Source organism: Durotheca rogersii (assembly GCF_024521655.1).
Source record: "Durotheca rogersii strain YMJ 92031201 chromosome Unknown GGS23scaffold_15, whole genome shotgun sequence".
In the NCBI taxonomy this organism is placed as follows: Eukaryota; Fungi; Ascomycota; class Sordariomycetes; order Xylariales; family Xylariaceae; genus Durotheca; species Durotheca rogersii.
The window spans coordinates 642530-661907 of record NW_026251246.1 but is presented as its reverse complement, the minus strand read 5'-3'; the positions used below and the strand labels follow the sequence as shown (position 1 = coordinate 661907).

At 51.6% G+C, this 19378-nt stretch overlaps 7 protein-coding genes across 7 annotated transcripts; 1 reads left to right on the top strand and 6 right to left on the bottom strand.

Moving 5' to 3' along the window:
• Nucleotides 1-50: 50 nt before the first annotated feature.
• GGS23DRAFT_598080 (uncharacterized protein) lies at nt 51-879 on the bottom strand (the record flags this gene model as incomplete). Its single annotated transcript, XM_051518721.1, has 5 exons — nt 51-290; nt 367-506; nt 558-645; nt 704-750; nt 819-879. 5 exons carry the CDS (start codon nt 877-879, stop codon nt 51-53), a joined length of 576 nt encoding a protein of 191 aa, XP_051370777.1.
• A 1234-nt stretch (nt 880-2113) lies between these two features.
• On the bottom strand, nt 2114-7256 carry GGS23DRAFT_574351 (nucleoporin-domain-containing protein). Its single transcript, XM_051516741.1, has 3 exons — nt 6573-7256; nt 3356-6510; nt 2114-3302 (listed from the first exon to the last, which is right to left on the bottom strand). The coding sequence occupies exons 1-3, from the start codon at nt 6904-6906 to the stop codon at nt 2574-2576; spliced, it is 4218 nt and encodes a 1405-aa protein (XP_051370776.1). The 5' UTR covers nt 6907-7256; the 3' UTR covers nt 2114-2573.
• Nucleotides 7257-7905: 649 nt separating this feature from the next.
• GGS23DRAFT_574350 (short chain dehydrogenase) lies at nt 7906-9335 on the bottom strand. Its single transcript, XM_051516740.1, has 2 exons — nt 9181-9335; nt 7906-9107 (listed from the first exon to the last, which is right to left on the bottom strand). The coding sequence occupies exons 1-2, from the start codon at nt 9322-9324 to the stop codon at nt 8253-8255; spliced, it is 999 nt and encodes a 332-aa protein (XP_051370775.1). The 5' UTR covers nt 9325-9335; the 3' UTR covers nt 7906-8252.
• A 627-nt stretch (nt 9336-9962) lies between these two features.
• GGS23DRAFT_574348 (transmembrane domain-containing protein) lies at nt 9963-10961 on the top strand. Its single transcript, XM_051516739.1, has 2 exons — nt 9963-10272; nt 10397-10961. The coding sequence occupies exons 1-2, from the start codon at nt 10210-10212 to the stop codon at nt 10859-10861; spliced, it is 528 nt and encodes a 175-aa protein (XP_051370774.1). The 5' UTR covers nt 9963-10209; the 3' UTR covers nt 10862-10961.
• GGS23DRAFT_574346 (galactose-1-phosphate uridylyltransferase) lies at nt 10962-12165 on the bottom strand. The gene is made up of 2 exons (XM_051516738.1): nt 12038-12165; nt 10962-11977 (listed from the first exon to the last, which is right to left on the bottom strand). The coding sequence occupies exon 2, from the start codon at nt 11883-11885 to the stop codon at nt 11103-11105; it is 783 nt and encodes a 260-aa protein (XP_051370773.1). The 5' UTR covers nt 11886-11977; nt 12038-12165; the 3' UTR covers nt 10962-11102.
• Nucleotides 12038-12684, bottom strand: GGS23DRAFT_574338 (uncharacterized protein). Its single transcript, XM_051516737.1, has 3 exons — nt 12362-12684; nt 12193-12291; nt 12038-12140 (listed from the first exon to the last, which is right to left on the bottom strand). The coding sequence occupies exons 1-3, from the start codon at nt 12460-12462 to the stop codon at nt 12098-12100; spliced, it is 243 nt and encodes an 80-aa protein (XP_051370772.1). The 5' UTR covers nt 12463-12684; the 3' UTR covers nt 12038-12097.
• A 2573-nt stretch (nt 12685-15257) lies between these two features.
• Nucleotides 15258-18961, bottom strand: GGS23DRAFT_574336 (uncharacterized protein). Its single transcript, XM_051516736.1, has 3 exons — nt 17961-18961; nt 17422-17908; nt 15258-17372 (listed from the first exon to the last, which is right to left on the bottom strand). Exons 1-3 carry the CDS (start codon nt 18685-18687, stop codon nt 15494-15496), a joined length of 3093 nt encoding a protein of 1030 aa, XP_051370771.1. The 5' UTR covers nt 18688-18961; the 3' UTR covers nt 15258-15493.
• Between the last annotated feature and the right edge of the window lie 417 nt (nt 18962-19378).

Sequence of the window (19378 nt, the reverse complement as noted above, 5' to 3'; positions counted from 1 at the left end):
AGCCTCATTCCAAGTATCTCCCTCAAAACTACCTACACATATAAATTTACCTACAAGGGCTTCTGACAAGTCGCCAGAACTATGGTCGAGCTGAGATCCCACCCTTGGCCATTATATTTCTCCCTTAGATGCTTCAGGATATGGCCATCCAGCATACCCCGCGCCTTCTCCTTGCTCTCCTCACTCCAGTACGTGTAAACCATCCAGCTCTTCATCATGGCATAGCTCTCAAGGTAGTCCTCGGCGGTATAGACGGGGATGATGTGCGGCAGACTTCGGATTTGAAATTTCTCGAATACAGCACTTCTCAGCTCCTGCCCAATGCCTGCCGGGTCTGCCCACTACCTAGGGTTTCCCGTGGACAACCATAGGCACTCGATCGGGCATCGGCGCGTCGAACGGCAACGCCTTAAAGCACGACCTCAGGTCAGGGCCCCAGCCTTGGCTGTCCTTGTGCCAGACACTAAACGCGAGCGTACCTCCCGGCTTCGGGATCCTCATGGTGTCTGTAAGCACGTCAGCAATGCGTTCGTCCCGGTCTATTTCTACCGGGATACCTCGAAGCACAGCCTGTGGGTCGGGGATAATGTGCATAGCAAAGTTGAGGGTGACGTGCGAGAACGACTTGTCCGGAAACCCCGAATTCTAGCGCAAAGAGGTGAGACGAGTTCCGTAAGGCTCTAAGCAAGCCACGTCGACTTACCTGGGCGTCGACCACCGCCGTCGCAGTATTTTCCCAGCCGTATTTCGCTATTCGTTTCTTCAGTATCTCAACAAGGTTCCTGTTGAAGTCGGCACAGGTTACTTGACTCTCTCACAACACCTTCTAGTCGATATGGCCTTGTAACTGTGTAGCGACCGGACCTGTTCCACAAGCATTATCAAGGAGTGTGAAGGGATTACTAGTCGACTCGTCGAGCCCTGCCTGTGTAAGCAGCAGGCCCGCAGGCCCTTTCATGATACGCTCAGAATTCGCGATTATTTTCTCCAACCCTTCATCGTCGAACGCCCTCGAGAAACCCTTGTAGAGCTTTTGCAGTTCCCTCTGCTCAGCTGTCGCTATGACGCTGGGTGAATAAATGGTCTCGATGAGTATATTATGTTAGAATAATGCTGGTGTCCATTGAAGACTATACCGATGATGTCCTCTTGCCCACGTGTTCCTGAAGCTGCTACTCACATACGCCTTATATACGCACGCTGGTCACACGCTGGTAGATGTCATCGGCCCAGACAATGTTTCCGGAAAGTCTCGTGGATGACCCTGAGGACCATGGCTATGCTAGAAAATTTAGCATCAAGGCCTACTTGTTACCGCGACAAGTCCCAAACTTTTACCTATCCGGCTCCCGCGTCATGCGCATTGTTACCCTAAAGGCACTCGTCTCTGCCTCCAGCTAAGTGTATGGAAGTATATACTCCCATTCCTGGCCGCACATTTCGTCGCTTGTAATAGTTAAACTGGCATCCGCACGTCGTATGACGGTAGGAAAATATAAAGTAGTGTTCTTCCAAAGTTTCCGAATAGGATCGAAAGGGGACAATTATAAATCCCTAACCGAAATACTCATTGCCTGTTGATTTTCTTTTCCGTCCTGCAGGGAAAATATGGCACGCGGGAATCTGTTACGATTTTATTGTTTCCCCTTTTTAATCCTGCGCTCCTTTACCTCGTCCTCGCGTCGCTAAGTCTTCATAGGCACTATAGTCCCGTGTTGAACCAAGATGTCTCGTCTGCTCGGCCTATAGCGAAGTTACGGATTAGTAAGGGCATGTTAAATATAACATTGGTACATTTCTGCGTTTCTTCATCGCGGTTCACAGACTAGTTTCGCTTATCCCGTCTCGCGCCCCTTTGATTGCTCTCTAATAGTATGTATAAGCCATTCGTCGAGGCTAGCGGAGATCGTCGTATTATGTGATTATCGCCTCGCTGTTGATTGAGTGAAGCATCTATTGTCAGACCGTACCAAGCTTTCCTATGATGTAGCCTGCATATAGGGTACTCCGAAGTGGCATACATCTGACCGCGCGGGCATAAAGAATGACTAAGGAAGTGAGGCGCGACATGTTGCGAAAACCGAGACACCAGGATACGCAAAGAGATGGTCGATTCCTAGAAGTCATCGGATGGGGAGAGACTGGGCCGACCAACCGGACGATTAAAAGCAGCTGCTAGATACCCATCATGGCTGATATATCTGTCTATAACCACCAGTTTAGTTATTTCCACCAGCCCCAGACAGCCCCACCCATGGGCCCGAACTGCCTCCTAGTCGTCGTCTGCCTACATTACATAAACATGAATAGGCGTCAAAGAGACACCACAGCACTACCCGTCGATGTGCCGCTCAAGGATATCTACTCGCCGAACCGGGTCCAATAATTAAAACATACGGCTGGCCCGCGGCCAACTTGCCACGGCGTCGACCGTTTGAAATTACCGTTGATCGTCATTTTCAGCCCCTCCCCTAAAGAAGTATTCTTATCCTAACGCCCAATGCATACCAGACACACACCTTCTTAGGCCGTCTCACTCTAATCTGGAAGTCTGTCTCCATATTCTTCATACCTCAATAGAAACCCATGCTCCTATTGGCCGCTGGTGACACCATCAGACCATCGACGGATCTCCTCACTTCTTTAACACTTCGCAAGAGGTCTCTGATATCAGCGCCCCCCTCGTTGGCGATACGTGCATTTGAGGACACCCAGTTGTCACACTCAGAGACCAGCTGGGCCACCCACGGGTCCAGTCTCGCGTCAGGACGACCGTTCCGGCCTAAGTCGCGAATCCATTGGCTGATGGTATGCGAGATCCATTCAACAAGCCGGGCACGGCCGGCACCGCGGAACGGAACCTCCTGGGACTCGAACATCTGCTCCAAGACACGAACGACGAGGTCGTAGCTCACCCCCAATTTGAGGAAAACAAGTACTGGCCAGTTGACGTCGGCACCAATCCTTGCGTCCTGGGCGTTCTCAAAGGCATAGCGGCAGATTTCGGGGAGAAGGGTAGGTACAGGAAAGATGAAAGAGTCATTAGAAGAGCGATGGCAAATGTCCTGAATCTGGGCGACTAGGGATTCGTACGGTTGCGGGGGGGGGTCGCTAGCTTGCACTCCACGCCCACGCCGTTCTATCTCGTATGTGGACCACTGTTCTGCAATGTTCTCGTGAGTTTGCTGGATGAGGCTGCTCCACGTTTGTGCGATGGTGGTAGAGTTCCTAAAATCGGCAACGTGATAAATAAGAAGGCAAAGGTCGTAGTAGCCAGCTTGGTCGGCATAGCCGTTAAAGAGCTAGGCAAGCCACGTTAGTAATTACATATGTGATGCTCGTTGGAGATACGTACTTCAGAGAGCGCTTGTATCTTGCCGTCCAAGGCCTCCTGGATCTCCGGCTGCCGCTCGGCGGGAATTCTACTGTCCGCTCTGAGTCGTTCTAGAAGATCATCCTGAATATGGGCGACCTCGAGTAGCTCCGTGACGTCGTGATTCAGGAGCTGCTGCTCTTGTCGGCTAACGCCGGCGGTCATGACGCTGGCGTTGGTTTTAGCTTTGCTGAGCAAGCTGAGGCGGTCTTTGATGGAGATTGGAAAGTCAGATTGCGCAAGGTCAGACTGGACCTTTGCCGCCTCAAAAAACATCCCCCGCATTGTATGGAATCTACAAAGGAGATCTGCGTGCTCAAAGTCCTTAGACGCTAGGCGGCGAAGAAATGTGGTGACGTGGGGGGAGTTGATCACGAGCAGCCGGTCGGTCCATCCTTGTTGTATATACCACTCGTAGAGGTCGAAATGGAAAACCTCATCGGTCGAGTTGCTGACGACATCGTAGGCTTCCGCGCGCTTAGTCGCAATCAGCGTCGGCTTCCCGTCGATCAGTTCGGGTTCGCGACTCGAAGCCGCATCCAGGTCCTGGAGGACGCGGTGGATCAACCTGTAGGAAACTTTGCGCTCGTTGAACAGATGTTCTCGTGGATCACCGGCAGGCTTGCCATCGTTGATCCAAGACAACGCCGAATTGCCCCGGTCTTTTTCGTTAGCAACCACCAGGCATAGTTGAATAGCTCCGGCGTAATACCTCACACCGACGTACTGCTCGATTGCCGACTCAAGATTTCCCTGGGTGAGACTTTTCGCAACTTTCTGGAAGAGCCTCAAACTCTCATGGAGAAGTGTGCGCGATGTGTTAGGGTTTTGAGACTCATTCGACGCCTTCTTCAACTGCTCCTGAGCCTTGAAAATGACGACATCGTCAGGGCTGCAAAAGCTGCCACACTTCCGCCGAAGTGCGTCAGCTACGGTCTCTACGTTAGACCCGTTCTCGATGTTCCGATTGACGATGGCCTTTACAAGCATCTTGGCTAGCTCCTTCCCCTCGGACAGCGAAAAGAGCTGCTCGTAGGTGAGATTGAGAAGTTGTTGGCGCGACGTATCATCAAGGCCGCGATATATATCCACAACACGCTCCTCGAATAGAGTGGTCACGAAAGATATGCCTTCCGTGATGCCTACCATCAACGTTTCTAGGGCATGCATGGCCTGGTGTTCGCCGCGGAAACCGAGCTCTTCCTGCTTGCTCCCTGCCCGCCGCAAGTCCGCAGGTCCAGAAAGGCCCTGTATGAAAGCACGGTTGGTTTCAAGGAAATTCCGCAGGCTTTCTACGCTCCCTTGAACTTCTCTCAGCTTTTGAGCCGGGATAACACTAGTGATAGTCAAGGCACCGTTGCTATCGGCCCCCTGACTAATGACCCTGGACCTCCAGAGCGTTCGCACAAGCCGGCTTAGATACAGAGTCAACGCAGCATGGCGAGTCGAAGGTTGCACCATCTCCACATTAGCTGGCTGTCCGTCCTGCTCGGGTAGCCTAGGGTTGCCGCCAAAGCTGATATATACCTGTTTCGCGCGATCTTGGGTGGCTTGGTCGACGGCGCCCCGAGCCACTCCGGGGCGGCCGTTATCCCCCTGACGACACGCAACGGCGAGGGCGGCGGTGATGGTTTCAACACGGCCATATGCGCTCTGAAACTTGCTCACCTCGGCCTTTAGGCCTTCATCTCCGGCAGCAGTCCTAATAGCTCCGGCAAAGATATCAACGAGTCTACGGCGGCGCACCACATGAATCCCGGTGTTCGTGAGGATGGCGAACTCGCTCCCTTCGGGATCGTCGAACTGGACAGCCAGTTCGTTCCCAAACCCCAAAGGCTGCTTAGTTGCAGCAAACGGTTTCGTGATAAGCCCAACGTCTTCAGCTTTGCTACCGATCTCGATCCAGTTGGCTTGCTCATAGTACCTCAGGGTTTGGGTTTGGCGGGCATGATTGATTCGCCCACTATCGGGCGCCGACATGAAGAGGATGTCGTCGTTCGGACTGTCAGTCTTACTGACAAAATCTAGGAAGTACCCCGGAGCGAAACGAATCCCTTGCCGGCTCGTCTGGAGGGACGAGGATTGGATGTCCACGGATTCGCCTGGGCCAAATCGATCAGCTCTAGGTCTTCGCTGCTCAGAAGGCGGAAATTTTATGGCCTGCAGTTGCATGCTCTGAGGCGCCTGACTCTGGGAATTTAGCATGTAAGACGCGGCGCTGGTGGCGCTCATGAACAACCGAGTGCCCGTGTTGGTTAAGGCCATGAGGTGAACCTTGTTATCTTCGACGGCGGAGATAGGACTGATGGACACGATTTCCATACGTTCGTTGAGCAGAGGCGATACGACGCTCAGCGCATGGGCGATGTCACGCAAGAAGTCGTTTTTGGTCTTCTCGATAACCTTGGTGAGCTTGTTGGGAGATTCCATGTGGTAAGTGCGCACAGTTGACGTGTTGGAAAGAGAAAAGAGCAGCTTTCTACTGTCATCTACGACGATTTCTTTGATCTTTTCGCTCGCCGTAGTTCCCCAGAGAATCTGGGAGGGCATGGGAACCGTGGCAGACCAGCCCCGGGACGTATGGTTGATTCGGCTAATGCGGCTCGAGAACCACTTCTCTTCCTGCTGATAGGATAGCTCGTAGATATCGGTATCTGAAGGGCTGCAGAAGAATATACGCCCATCCGCGGATCCCGCGATGACATGAGCTTCGATACCTCGCATGGGCAACGACATCTTCGTACCGTACAACTCGACCGTCTTCGAGCCGCCCGGGGCGCCTCGGACAGCGACACCCAATAGAAATATCTCGGAACTAGTGGCAACGACTAGTATCTTCTTGATTACACTGTTGAATACGCCGGGTTTGGGCTCCACAAGCCTGATGGCAGTGATGCTTTGTTGGCTGTCCTCGTAGCCGATGAGTTCGGGATTCGGGTGTGTGTAGTCCCACAGGTAAAGGCAATTGTCGATTGTCACCCAGGCATGGTTAAGCTCGGCGAACAACCCCATCATCGTAGAAACCTCAGCTCGGTTGTATTGTTCGAGAATAGTCTGCGGTATGGGGTGCATGTGTGTCTTCTGGAAGGGAGCCCAGGGACTATCGACGCGGGTAAGATCATATTCGGATGAAGATTCTGCACAACACCCGTTGTCAGATATGCGGCCACGTACGAGAAGCAGGGGAGAGAGTACTCACGTCGGCAATAGGAATCGAGCTGGGGATATTCGCTGTCTTTGGTGAGGGCATTGTTGATATACGCGGCCGCTTTGGCCAATGGAGGTTGGGGCGGCATATTTTGGCCTGGAAGTCCTCGTATGGTCTGCGGATCGGCAGCCAAAGGAGCAGGGTCGGGCCCGAGGCCGCCAGTATCCTGTCCGAATAGTACGGTCTGATTGCTAGAAGAATTGGGAGGTTCCCGGAACAGACGCCGCCGGACCGGATCTTGCTGGGAGCTGAAGCGCGATGCGACGGCAGGCGTATGTAAGAAAGCGCCGGGCAGCGCCTGTGACGGAGTCTGCGGGAACGCCATGGTATACGCGCTCGTGGGCGTGACTTAGGCGCAACGATGAGGCCGGTTAGTGCTAAGGGGTCAGAGAGGCAGTCAGTAAGGGAGCCAGTGCGGGCGGTAGGGCACCGAAGTGCTACCGGGACATCAAGGGCGACGTTGAGAGATATCGGTAGAGTTCGAATTGACGGTGTGGAAGGCCAGGTGCGGACGAGGGGTGAAGCTCTCGCGCAGAAACACGATGATTTTTGCTTCGGATATATTTGAGGTGTGAAGCCGGAAAATGTCGTGGTGGTGAGATATGTTAAGATACTATTTTTTTCGGTTTTGGGGCTTTTTTTTCCCTGTCCGGGGGCCTTTGAGGAGCTTCAGACAACAGGCGCGCTTCAATTTCCTGAAGCTTCCTCTCTTCAATTTATTTCGCGACGCAGGGGCGCTAATCCCAACGTGGTACGTGCCTTGCTCCGAGAGCCATGTCACAAGTGGAGCGCTTAATTCGACGGTCGTTCCGCTCTGTTGGACTTGCTGCAATATAGCCTCATTGGTACTGGCTTTTTTTCAACACGGTACCTACCAAAGGGACTGACTTCAACATACCTTTTCCGTAGCATCCAATTAGCCTTGACTGGCTTCCGACAGCAGCCGTATATGCTCAAAGTAAAAAAAAACTTGATGCTACCTGGTGCACTCAGAATTTAAAATCCGTCTCGCTGCTTTCAAAAATTCATACCTACATTCAACCAGCTTCTATTTACCTAGCAATAGGCTTGTGTGTGGTGTATATATAGTGGTCAATTGCAATTGACCATGAGTGGGAAAACTACCTACCGACCTAGGTGCCTACTGTTAAATTAATCATTCACACCGTATTACTAAGAAGAGCTACAATCCCAAGGTACCAGGTACATATCAAGGTACCTCCCGATCTCTACCCCAGATCACTGGGCGTCCATACATTTTGCACTGGAGGTAAGCAGGTTGGCCCTTTTACTCCATGTTCTATCTCTACATGGAGGTCTACACGTAGGATATTTGTCGACGATAACATAAGCATTTATCACACCTTACATATAGATTGGCTTCATAAATCACCTCCAGCATGTAGATATATTCCTACATTAAGCATGCCTCCTCGCCCCCATATGATAAGGTCATAAACTCAGTCTGAATATTAGGCCAAGGGATGTACGCTGTAAATTGTAACTCGGGTACCATGGAAATATTATGCCTGGTTATAGGATTCCCTGCCCATCCTTCTATTCACATATCCGTCCGACCATCCTTCTTTACTTTTCCTCCACACCCATGTTGAACCGTGCCTCCTCATGGCTGATTCATTACAAGCCGGCCTCAAGCTACCAAGAATCCGTCTATTCCTTCTTCGAGCTCCTAGCAGCTTTTCTCAGGGCACGGCTCCGAATACCCATATGCATCTTCAGGTTAACCAATATACCCAGCGAGTGACCGATACCAATGGTATTCTCAATCACCCATGCCATTAGGGCATGGCTCCAATACGGGGTGTAGGTATACGCTGTGTTCTGCCACCCCCCCGATCCCACCTTGCCCAGGGCGCCCCGTACGAAAGATTTCGGATCAGGAATCAACAGACTCGTCCGTCGCACCTTGCTCATCGCCGTTGTGACAAGGTAGCTGAGGCAGAGTTGGACATCGATATTACTGGACTTCAGCTCGGCGGCAAGGGACGACGACCAGTGCTGTAAGAAGGCTTTGCTGCCCGAGTAGGTCGCTAAATACGGGGTAGGCATCCATCCACCAAAGCTACCCATCGTTAGAATCAGGCCGCGTTTGCGAGTCTGCATTCCCGGAGCGACGATTTGGGTGACCTTTAGAGTGCCAAGACAGTTGATGGTGACAATATCCCGCAGTTCTTTGCTCTCGGTTTCAAGGAAGGGGACGGGTATGCTATGGCTCTGGCCAACATTGTTGATAAGAATGCCGACATCGAGGCCATAGATTAGCTGGGCGAGGCGGGCGTAGTCGGCTTCATCGTCGGCAGAGAAGTCCATGTCGAGCACCCGCGTTTGTAACCCGGAGAATTTTCCCTCAAGCTCCTGAGAGAGCGCCTCTAGATTGGACAGGGTGCGAGATACGAGAACGAGGTTGAAGCCTTTGGCGGCGAGCTGGGTGGCAAATTCCTTCCCTAGGCCACTAGAGGCACCTGTCACCACAGCCCAGGTGCCCTTCTTCCCATATTTCCTAAGCTACGTCGTGGGCCACATGTAAGCATCGGGGCAAGTGCGAGCTAGTTGTAGGGCTGCGTATAGGGATGCTTACATTGGTGCCGCTGAGGACAAATACGCTGAGGAATAGACGGAGAAAGCTTAGGATCTTGGAGGTTACAAACAGAGCTCCGAATCCAGCCAAGGCCAAGTGTAAGGCCCGTGGAATTGAATCGAGAGTGTTATTTAAATAGTCCATGTCTGTAAGCAACGGCCGAGGTCAGGCGCCGCTTCGCTAACTGTCCTGATCGCTCTGAGGCGCCTTATATAACCTATTCGAATAAACGGGGAAGGTTGGGAATGGGGGGGGGATGGTAAGGAAGGGTGGACGTGGCAGGGTTAGATCTCGCGTCGAGACTTTTTAAGGAATCGGAGATAGGATTAAAATACGTCGAAGCATTCCGCGCTTCTCCACGTTTTCGTGCCGAAAACCTGGGACCTCTCCGAAGGCTAGGGAAAAGGGGGTAAGTAGGAATCGACGTTTGAACGGCGAAAAGGGATCGATTAGTAATCTACTTTTAATTAAACGGGGAGAAACTGACCTCGATTGAACGGAGAGGAACGGACCTTGATTGATCTATATATAAATAGTATTAAAATGAGTAGGAAATATAATTAAGTGCGTTAGTAAGTAAATAGTAATATATAGATTCCGTCGCGTATGTTACGATTTTATTAGATATATTTCTTTTATATGAGTTATATAAACGTTTAGTTAATAAAAATAAAGTATCCTTTAAATAACTCTATATTTACTGGAGTATTTACCCCTATAAATTAATTAGCATAATAGGGGGCTTAACGTATTATAACTATCCTTCAGATAGTTAGAATACAGATCAGAGGTAGGTACCTAAAAGAAAACATACCTGCTACTCTAGGTACCTATACCTGACGTAGGCACATAAGACATTGTGATCCACATGAACAGTGTACGGAAGACTCTGCTCTCAACATCCCTAGCAGTTACTCTCCGCTTACATTGCCACGAAGGCTTCAAACATACCATCATTAGCCGGTAACCCACACATCTCTACGTCTTCTTCTCATCACAGCTTTTGTAGTAGGGTAGCAGGGCCTTACAATGGATGATCTGAGAGCATACCTCCCACCGGCCAAGGGCTATTTGCCATATTACATGTTTGGCGTAAGTGAATTTGTCTCCCCCCCCCCTTTTTTTTTTGCCCCTCGCTGTTACTGATCAGCTCCTCCGCACCCTCTTGGCCAAGGATGTCTCGATCGTCTGCTTACGATACACCTGCTTTGTCTAGCTCTCTATTCTTGCTGTCGGCAACTCTCTACAAAACTACCTAACACTCCATTACTCGCGACGTCTCTACAACGGCCAGTTCGTACCGAACTCTTCGCTCCCCAAGAAAACGGCCTCCTTCGATCCGGAGGACTCGACGCGGAAGCTCGTGTCGACATCCGCAACAACGTTCAGCTCCAAGGGGGCCCGCACTCAAGACCAGGTCACGCCGCTTGCGGCAAGGTTATTCGGCACCTACACTCTCATATCGGCCATCGTCCGCATCTACGCGAGCTACAACCTACACCTAGCTCCCGTGTACAATATTGCTCTATGGACTTATGCGGTTGCACTCGTGCACTTTGGATCCGAATGGGCCATCTACCGGTCAGCCCGCCTCGGCGCCCCGATTTTGTTTCCTTTTTTCTTCGCTTCAGTCGGGATAGTGTGGATGGTTAGTCAGTATAATTTCTATGTTGAAGCATGAGCCTGGAAATGTAGACAGTTACGAATCTCCATGCCGTAAGAGAGGGAGAGGGATCAACCGGGGCAGCCTACGATCTCTCCTGGCTCAATGAATGATGATCGTAGCATTGACGGCCATGGCATAGTAACCTACCTACGTACCGCTATGAACTTGTGCGTACTAAATACCTCTCAAGCGTATGTACGTATACCATCATCCTCTAACCGGCCCTGCTGTAAAATCTGCGAGTGCCATCCGCCAGCTATTGCAGCGTCCTGCGATAGAGCTCCCCACCACAACTCCTCAGCTTCGCTGCGGCCTGCTCCGGGGTAATGTCTCGCTGCGGCTCCGCCATCAATTCGTATCCGACCAAGAACTTGCGCACCGTGGCCGATCGAAGCAGGGGCGGATAGAAGTGCATATGAAACCAGCTATTCTCGACCTCTTTCTCAGTCCCGTCGAGCGGGGCTTGGTGGATTCCAGAGCTGTACGGGAAGCTGGTCTCGAACAAGTTGTCATATCTTCTTGTCACTTCTTGCATCGCCTGGGCCAACCCGAACCTCTCCTGTTCTGACAGGTCCACCAACGCTCGTACGTGCCGCTTGGCGATGATCATGACCTCGAAGGGCCAAACCGCCCACCATGGGCAGACCACTAGGAAAGACTCGTTCTGGTACACGATGCGCTCATTTTTCTCCACCTCTAGCTTAACATAATCCCCTAGCAGATGACGTCCTCCGTGCTCGGCTCGGTATTTTGCCAGCTGAGCGGCTTCGGAGGCTGGCTCCTCTGGCAGGGCGTTGGTGGTCCAAATCTGGCAGTGCGGATGGGGGTTTGAGCACCCCATCGCAGCGCCTTTATTTTCGAAAATCTGCATATACCGCAGCTGCTGTGTCGGTGGGGGAACTAGAGACTCGGGGGGAGCTTCACGGCTAAGGAGGTTGAGCTTTGCGGCGACCGGCGAGAGGAGGTTGGTCGGTGAAAGGTAGGCTGCATAGATCCTTGTCCACGTCTCGATGATCGGAAGAATTTCCTCGGCGGGCATGTCGGCAAGCGTGAGGTGATGCTTCGGCGAGAAGGTGAGGACGAAACACTTGCCCTTGACACCCTCGGCTCGAAGCAATAACGAGGAGAGATCTGCTTGGATTAACCAGGCCTGGCCATCGATTTCAAAATCGTGCAAGGGACGCTAAATACCATCGCTCGAGGGCTCTGCCTCGTAGTCTGGCTGTTGCTCTTTTACGGCGCTATAGTCGTTTACGAATACAAAGGTTTGGCTGTAGTCGGGATTGGTATCTCCCTGCGCCCGTGAGTTTCTGGGGCATAGGTAGCACTTTGGCGCGATTAGCTACCTATCAAGGAGGTTCCTCCTCTTTGTCGTAGCAGAGAAGGCGCATACCTTGGGGTCGTATTCGGGCAACGTGACGATGCCCGGCGCTTCCTGCTGACCTCTGGCCAAAGATATAGTGAGCGATCGTGATGTATTCACGCTACGCGCGAGCGTCGATACGACGCACTTACTGCCAGGGCCGCTTCGTTCTGTGAGGGGATACCAGCAGCCATGATCCTCTCAGTGGATTGTAGCGCCGATGTGATATGTCGTCGAGGATGTTGCCGGCCATGGCAAATAGAGAGCAAATGCCAAGTGAGGGGCGAAGTGAAGTCGTCTAGGCAATCTCAACTCGGGGAAGGGAGGGAGGGGTAAGTAGGCAAGGAGGAAGGGTTGGAAGAGAAATTAAATCGGTACCTTAGGTCCCTACCTAACTTATCCAGAGGTTAAGGACCTGATAGGGCGCCTTTGCTCACCTGCTTAGGTTAGGGAGGTACCTACCAAATGTAAGCGGGGACAAGAAGCGAAAAGCATAGGTGCGTAGTAGGTATATTCAGGTACCTCTCACTACCCAAGGCAAGTTGTGCACCAGATGCCTACTAGGTACCTAGGTACGTTTAGGAGCTAACGCGGTAACGTAACTACCTACCAGGCACCTACCTGCCTAGAGATAGGTACCTACCTAGGTAGGCTATAAGATCCCATGGGACCGACAGGCCCCTCCCTACCTACCTCTAGGTACCTACTGCGTCATGCAGAACATTAGGTACCTAGGCAGGTCAGTACGATACGGCATATCAATGATTGCGACGGATACTCGGTAGGTGTGTGTTTATTCGTACATCCTCAGAATGTAATAATACCTACATCATGATGTCCTGCAGCACATGCAAGGAGTTGTAGGTACCTAAGACAACGAGCCAGGTTCGGCCAGATGATGTCACAAATGCTGCTGAATCCTCGGCCATTTGGTCGGCTGAATTTCTCAGTTTCTCGCAGAGCAAATAGGCTTTGTTGCTTAGGTAAGTCGCACCTATCTACCTCCCTAACTTAGGTGTGGCTCCGGTAAGAAGCCACCGCGGGCTGAACGTCTACGTGACAGACTACCCACATATAAAGGTGTCATCGGTATGGTGGCTAGACTCTCTCTCGGGTCTCTCTGCAGGTATGTATCACCCCAGGTACCAGATAGGTAGGTAGCACGCGGATGTTGCGGCTAAGAGACGAGCGCTTATGCGGACCAACATCCCGCGGGATCAGACCTGCCTAGTGGCTAACCCCCAATGTTACCCTTACACGGCAAACCTCAAAGAAAGCGATTTCGCGTAGCGATAGAATTGAACCAGTCACAAATGACGGTGCCGGAGCGTATTTATTGTGGTAGTGGTGATGTAGGTAGGTATGAGATGCGATGTTGCGATGGTCGTCCCTGGGTGGCCTCTACCTCCCTACATACCTACTTGCATATGGAATCCAGCAAATATGAGCAAGTCCGAGGCTGGCCAGCAAAGCAACCCGATGAGACATAACGACAGTCTGCTTATCCCTTAAACTGCCTAGATTCGAGACGGCTGCGTGTAAAATCCCAGTCGGCCATGCAGGCCTAGCGTTGACTAATCAAAGCCTAGGTAGCTTGGTAGCTTGGTAATACCTACTAAGTTGTCAGACTAAGCAGGTGTAACATCGTGGAAAGCATTTTCCGATCGGAGATTCACATTTAAGCCTCCCAACAGGACCCTTATTAGGTACAGCTTGAAAAAACATTGTGAGATATAAGGCTGGCGAGAAACGGGCAACATCACCACAATTCGTTAGCGCATCTGACTCTCGACGGGTTTACGTCAGGACTGGGGCACGATTACATCAGTCATATGTCTGCTCGTTATAGCCATACCCCTACATTACAGAGTAGGATCCGCTATTGTACTCTGCGCCGGGATTGCTTTCGATTGTAACATTGTTTACTACAGGAGCGCAGCTATTCCGACCAGCTACTGAAATTTTGGGACCCTCCTCCGCTCTGCGTATCAGTTATGTGTACGCATCTTATAGACGATTCCTCTTCTCGCTGTTTTATGTCAACGTGGGCCTCTATCTGCCGAAGACCTTGCGTTTGCTTCTGAACACCCGTGTCCGTCCTAAAAGCTAAACCCCAATCCAGGCCTTGCTCCGTCTTTTGAGTCACGGTTAGAGCTTATGAGCACTTCGTTATGATTCTCAATTCCACCTCCAAATGTAGGACGAGAGTGCGACCATACTACATGAAAACTTAGACCTATAATATTTCCACCCCGGGTTGTGTAGCCTTGTGTGGCATGTTCCTCCGTGGCATACTACCAAATTCCTTACCTCACTGCTTGCTCATCAATATTCTCTAACGATTTCAGGAGGTATTCAATAGAGATTACTACCCAAATACGTTCAACCAAATGCTATGGCCAATATTGGTTATCTGTTGCCGAGTACTAAGGTCTATATGCAGGCAGTGCTTGTCTAATAGTTGGTGTTGGGCTTGAACCGATGTAGCGTTGGGCCTTTCAAGTAAGCACAAATATGGCGGTGTACGCTGTACCTATCTGCAGAGGGCCGGCTCAATACACACCAGGATTGTAGCACCTGCCCCTGCGTGGCCAGCGCAGGGTCACGATACGACCCCTGGAACAAGAATGGTATGGGTTCTTTGGAACAGAGAAAGCAAATAACAATGGCTCGAAACCGACGAGTCCCGGGTTAAACATATTGAGATATAAGTTTGTGTGTATGATGTCTATCTAGTGCTAAAGAAACAGTGAAAATGGCATATCCTAGACAAAAGAATAGGTTGGTTATGTGAGGTAGGCGAGCCAGGAATCATCCAAACCGGTTTAACCAAATGTGTTTAGGAGGAGGAGTCTGAGACAAGGATGTTGGTACGAGTCGCAGGGAATGACTAGCGAATAACAAAAGACCTCAAATCAGAGAACGACTTTGCCACAGTAAGGATCATTCGATCAAATACAATACGAAACGACTGCCATCAACAAAAAAGATTTTTCTCTTCACGTAATTGTTACTCACCCCTACTGTATCCTCCCACCTCTCCCCCCTTCCCCCTCTCCCCTTCGAATGGCTAAAACTGCCCTCTTGGCCCGCAGGACTGTATTCGGAGCTTCGGGCACCTCCGGATATCACATTCCCAAATGTATATCGCCGCGGTCTTGGGAAAGTCGGGAAAGTTCGAAGATCGTAAAATGGAATGGCGGGATATTGTGCAAGGCCTATATCCGGTACTTTCGGACACACCTCCGTAATCTACCCACGACAGAGGCGTAGACAGGTGTGCTCTAAGAATCTAGAATAGGTCCAAAGGCCGGGATGCCACGACTCTCTAGCTGGTATGTTGTCTTCGCGATTGTACTCCGGTTCGAGATGATGCAGACACACTCCGCGCCGCTGTCCTTGTAGGCCTGGTAGGCCAACTTCGTGAGGTCCGGTCTGCCCCGCTCGTCCGTATCCCAGATAACGGCCTCTGGGTCGCAGGCAAGGACCATGTCGATTATCTTTTGCCCGTAGGTCGCTACTGGGTTCTTGGTCGACCACACTACGTGGCATGGCACGCGGCGCTCCATGATGACGGGGAGACACGGCCCGATTCCCGATCCAGTAGCGAGAAGTACAACCTTTTTGAAGAGGGGAGTGATGGCGAGGACACCCGAGGCCGGAGTACCACGGGTCCAGATGGAGGTGGGCGGCTTCTCGATTATCCTCTTTGTCCAGTCGCCAGCCTTCGAGACAATAATAGAGAAGCCCTTTCCGCTTGGGTCGGGGATGGCGGCAAAAGCATGCCACTCAACCATAGGCCGATCTGTGATACGGACACCCAGAGAGGTAGATGGCCCGGGCGTGCAGAAATCGAAATGTAGTCGGACTGCATGTTTCGACAGCGGCTCGGGAACAACTTTGACGCGCCGCAGTCTCATCCAGGGTAACGCAACGCTAAACGTAGTCACGGCCACGAGGTAGATGGACGGGGTTTTAGCCAGTGTTGTAGCTAAGGGCTCAGAGGACGTTGACGCGGCGGAGGCGATGATATGTGCCCAGACCAATGCCAATGCAGACCACCCTCCGAAGCGGTGAATCCATTCGAACTGATCATGCATCGCAATGCGTATGGTAGGATAAGCCATAACCACTATAGCCAAGAGAAGAAACAGTATAAGGTAGGTCAATCCAAGGGTGGCCAGCTTGGTAGAAGATAGCACCTGTCCGGTACTGTCGCGGCTTGCCGAAACCGTAAAGATCACCCACCAAACGGTGGCAGAAACAGCACATCCCGAGTGGACGCCACCGTTATGATAGACGCGCGCAAAATGTCGCCGGATGCTTAGTGGCATTGATGTGGGGACTCTGGAGCACATCCAGTAGATGAAGTTGACGACGTAGTCCTGGCGAAGGAGCACGGCCACCATAAGATTTGCAGAGACTGCCGTGGCTAAGTGAGACTGCGGTAGAGAGTAGTTCCTGTCGCGGCTGTCCCACAATAGGAACACGAAGACACTCAGATTTGCGAGAAAGATAACTCCAAATAGCTTGCGGTAAGCCATGAGAGCTCGGTGACGCACCCACCGTAGGCCGTGAAGACCATTTTTTTCTGGTAGCTCGTGCTCTTCCTCCATTTCTTCCACGATGGTCTTGGGCGTCTTTTCCAGATCCAGATCAGAGCCATTGGATCCGGTTGCAGGGAGGGCCGTACCGGCCTCGCTCACAGCCGAGCTACTTGAGGCGTACGTAGACTTCAAGTGTGGAATAGACGGTACTGGTGTGAGCGATGATGGAGACGAGAGTTGCGACCCCTCCGGAGAGCTCTCGGCAGCGATCTTGTAGAGAGCTCTCTTATCAACCTTGCCGTTGGGTGTCAGCTCAATGGCAGGTAAATGTTTCCAGACGGTTGGGACAGCGTAGAATGGCTGCCCGGAGCCTACAATCCTCTTTAACTCGGCTTCGTCGATTCTCACAGGGGCGGAGTAGAACCCCCACAGACGATCTTCAATCTTGAGTGCGCACCCTTTCGTGACACTCGGAACCTTTTCGATGGAACGGGAAATGCCATCCAGCTCGACTCGAAATCCCTTGATCTTCACCTGGTCGTCCTTCCGGCCCAGGGGCATCAGGCTTCCATCCTCGAGCCAACGAGCAAGATCACCAGTATTGAACATCATGCGCCTACTCCTGGTTAGCTAGACCGGAAGGAAGAGAAAAAACTGGCACTTACCCATCCTGAGTGAACTTGTCGCGTTTATATCGTGTAGCTGTCAACTCTGGTAGGTTCAGGTAGCCTCGTGAAACGCCTAAGCCTCCAGCCCACATGACTCCGGGTTCTCCGATCTTAACGGGATTCTCATCGTCGTCTAGAATGTAGACGTTTGTATTTGGATTCGGCTTGCCGATCGATAAGGTGCCGCCAGGCTTGTGAAGGTGGGCAGTGTTCAGAATGCTGATCTCAGTAGGGCCACACACGTTCCAGAACTTCACGTACGGTGCCCAATGCTCAGCTAGAGCAAGCGGACAGGGTTCACCGCCTACTGCGATCGTTTGAACGTTTGGAAAGTCTTCACGTCGAGGCATATACTTCAGCACGACAGAGGGCGTCGCGATGACTGTATCCACGCGTCGCAGGCAATCTGTCCAGAGCTCGATCCCACTGCCTCGGATGTGAAGTGTGCCGCCGTTCATCACGGTACCAAGAATTTCCCACGCACCTATTTCATCGTTAGCAGCGGGCCTATAAGGAAGCCGGATGAGGTTACTTACACATGTCGAAACCGACATTCAACTGCTGTGCTACATTCTTCCCCACAGTGATTCCCAGCCGGGAGGGCTCCGCCAGGAGAGTGTTGGTAACGCCCTCATGCCGCACATCAACACCTTTGGATTTCCCAGTAGTCCCGGAGGTGTAGATCACATATGCGCCGTTATCTGGCCGGACGTCCACCATAGGACTCACGGGGTTCCCCTGTTGCCATAGCAAAGAGTGTTTGTCGAGGTCGAGTACCTTGACGGAGCTTCGCCTTCCTGCAGGGATGCTCCGCTCCACTTTCTCCCGGAACTTTGGGAGGCACAGCACAACAGAAGCATTGGAATCGACAATGCCATGACCGAGGGTGTCCTCAGGGATGATGCCGCCGTCCAAGGGTACGTATTGCCCGCCTGCTTTGAGGACTGCGAGAATGAATACAACCATCTCGATGCACCGCGAGTATACGAGGACGACGCGGTTTCCAACCGTCACGCCGTATGTGCCCTTAAGCTCGTTGGCGAGCATATTGGCCCGGCGATCAAGCTCTCGGTAGGTGATGGTTGTCCCGTCAGAGTGTCGAACTGCCGTAACATGGGGATGGGCAGCTGCGATGGCCTCGAAAGCGTGGTGAACGACATGGTAGGGGATCGACACACGAGGTCCCCTGCTAAATTGGTTGAAGCGAGCCTGATCGGCGAGCGACAGGCTCTCAATGGAATAGAACGAAGGTGAAGAAGACATGATTCGGAGTTTATGGCTGCCGATTTCTTTCTCGTCACACAAACCATAGCTTTGGGAACGGAACAACCTGGCTCTATTTAACTGTAGTCTTGACGTTATGTGGATTTGCGTCCACCAAGCGCCTAACCATGCCTGTGCCTAACCATGCCTCTGCCTAGCCTTGACGCCGGAACAAAGTCACTAACTACTCCGTGGATTTTACGAGAAGGTCGCGAATATTACTGTAACGTCGTCTAAAGCTTCAAACGCGCCTTGGACGACCTTCCGTTCTGAGTTGAGGTCGCCGAGGTAGCATCAAGGAATTAGGGTGCGGGAGGATCCCGCGGGAGGACTCCCTAAACAGGTAAAAACAATGGGTTTGCAGTGGATCTTGGCGTTTTAGGTAACCTCACACCCCCCTAGGCTATAGGCGAGCAGTTCTCATATGCCCGATTGGGATTAGAACTGTGGTGGGATCCTTCACCAACTAACCTTCTGGAATTGTTATTTTGATCATAGTAGACTACCTTTGTGGCCGGTAGGTATATGTTTCTGTTACAGTAGCAATGGCATGGATGAATCTTACTAGTTTCGTACACATGCACTTAAATATGGAATCCATCCTCTAAGTCGGGTCTATCTGTATGTTTCTATTGTATAACTTATACTATTGAGCTTTGGCAATGCTCGAAGTTCCCTATCTCGTAAAGGG

Excerpts from the sequence above, each read along its gene's own strand:
- GGS23DRAFT_574338 (XM_051516737.1), bottom strand. The coding sequence starts at position 12,462 with ATGGCCGGCAACATCCTCGACGACATATCACATCGGCGCTACAATCCA. Across the intron at positions 12,292-12,361 it reads AGAACGAAGCGGCCCTGGCA|AGGTCAGCAGGAAGCGCCGG; the intron begins GTAAGTGCGTCG and ends ATCTTTGGCCAG. Across the intron at positions 12,141-12,192 it reads AGGAGGAACCTCCTTGATAG|GGAGATACCAATCCCGACTA; the intron begins GTAGCTAATCGC and ends TCACGGGCGCAG.
- GGS23DRAFT_574348 (XM_051516739.1), top strand. The coding sequence starts at position 10,210 with ATGGATGATCTGAGAGCATACCTCCCACCGGCCAAGGGCTATTTGCCA. Across the intron at positions 10,273-10,396 it reads TGCCATATTACATGTTTGGC|CTCTCTATTCTTGCTGTCGG; the intron begins GTAAGTGAATTT and ends TGCTTTGTCTAG.
- GGS23DRAFT_574350 (XM_051516740.1), bottom strand. The coding sequence starts at position 9,324 with ATGGACTATTTAAATAACACTCTCGATTCAATTCCACGGGCCTTACAC. Across the intron at positions 9,108-9,180 it reads TTGTCCTCAGCGGCACCAAT|CTTAGGAAATATGGGAAGAA; the intron begins GTAAGCATCCCT and ends CCCACGACGTAG.
- GGS23DRAFT_574336 (XM_051516736.1), bottom strand. The coding sequence starts at position 18,687 with ATGTCTTCTTCACCTTCGTTCTATTCCATTGAGAGCCTGTCGCTCGCC. Across the intron at positions 17,909-17,960 it reads GAATGTCGGTTTCGACATGT|GTGCGTGGGAAATTCTTGGT; the intron begins GTAAGTAACCTC and ends ACGATGAAATAG. Across the intron at positions 17,373-17,421 it reads GACAAGTTCACTCAGGATGG|GCGCATGATGTTCAATACTG; the intron begins GTAAGTGCCAGT and ends AACCAGGAGTAG.
- GGS23DRAFT_574346 (XM_051516738.1), bottom strand. The coding sequence starts at position 11,885 with ATGCCCGCCGAGGAAATTCTTCCGATCATCGAGACGTGGACAAGGATC.
- GGS23DRAFT_574351 (XM_051516741.1), bottom strand. The coding sequence starts at position 6,906 with ATGGCGTTCCCGCAGACTCCGTCACAGGCGCTGCCCGGCGCTTTCTTA. Across the intron at positions 6,511-6,572 it reads GCTCGATTCCTATTGCCGAC|AATCTTCATCCGAATATGAT; the intron begins GTGAGTACTCTC and ends GGTGTTGTGCAG. Across the intron at positions 3,303-3,355 it reads AGATACAAGCGCTCTCTGAA|CTCTTTAACGGCTATGCCGA; the intron begins GTACGTATCTCC and ends TGGCTTGCCTAG.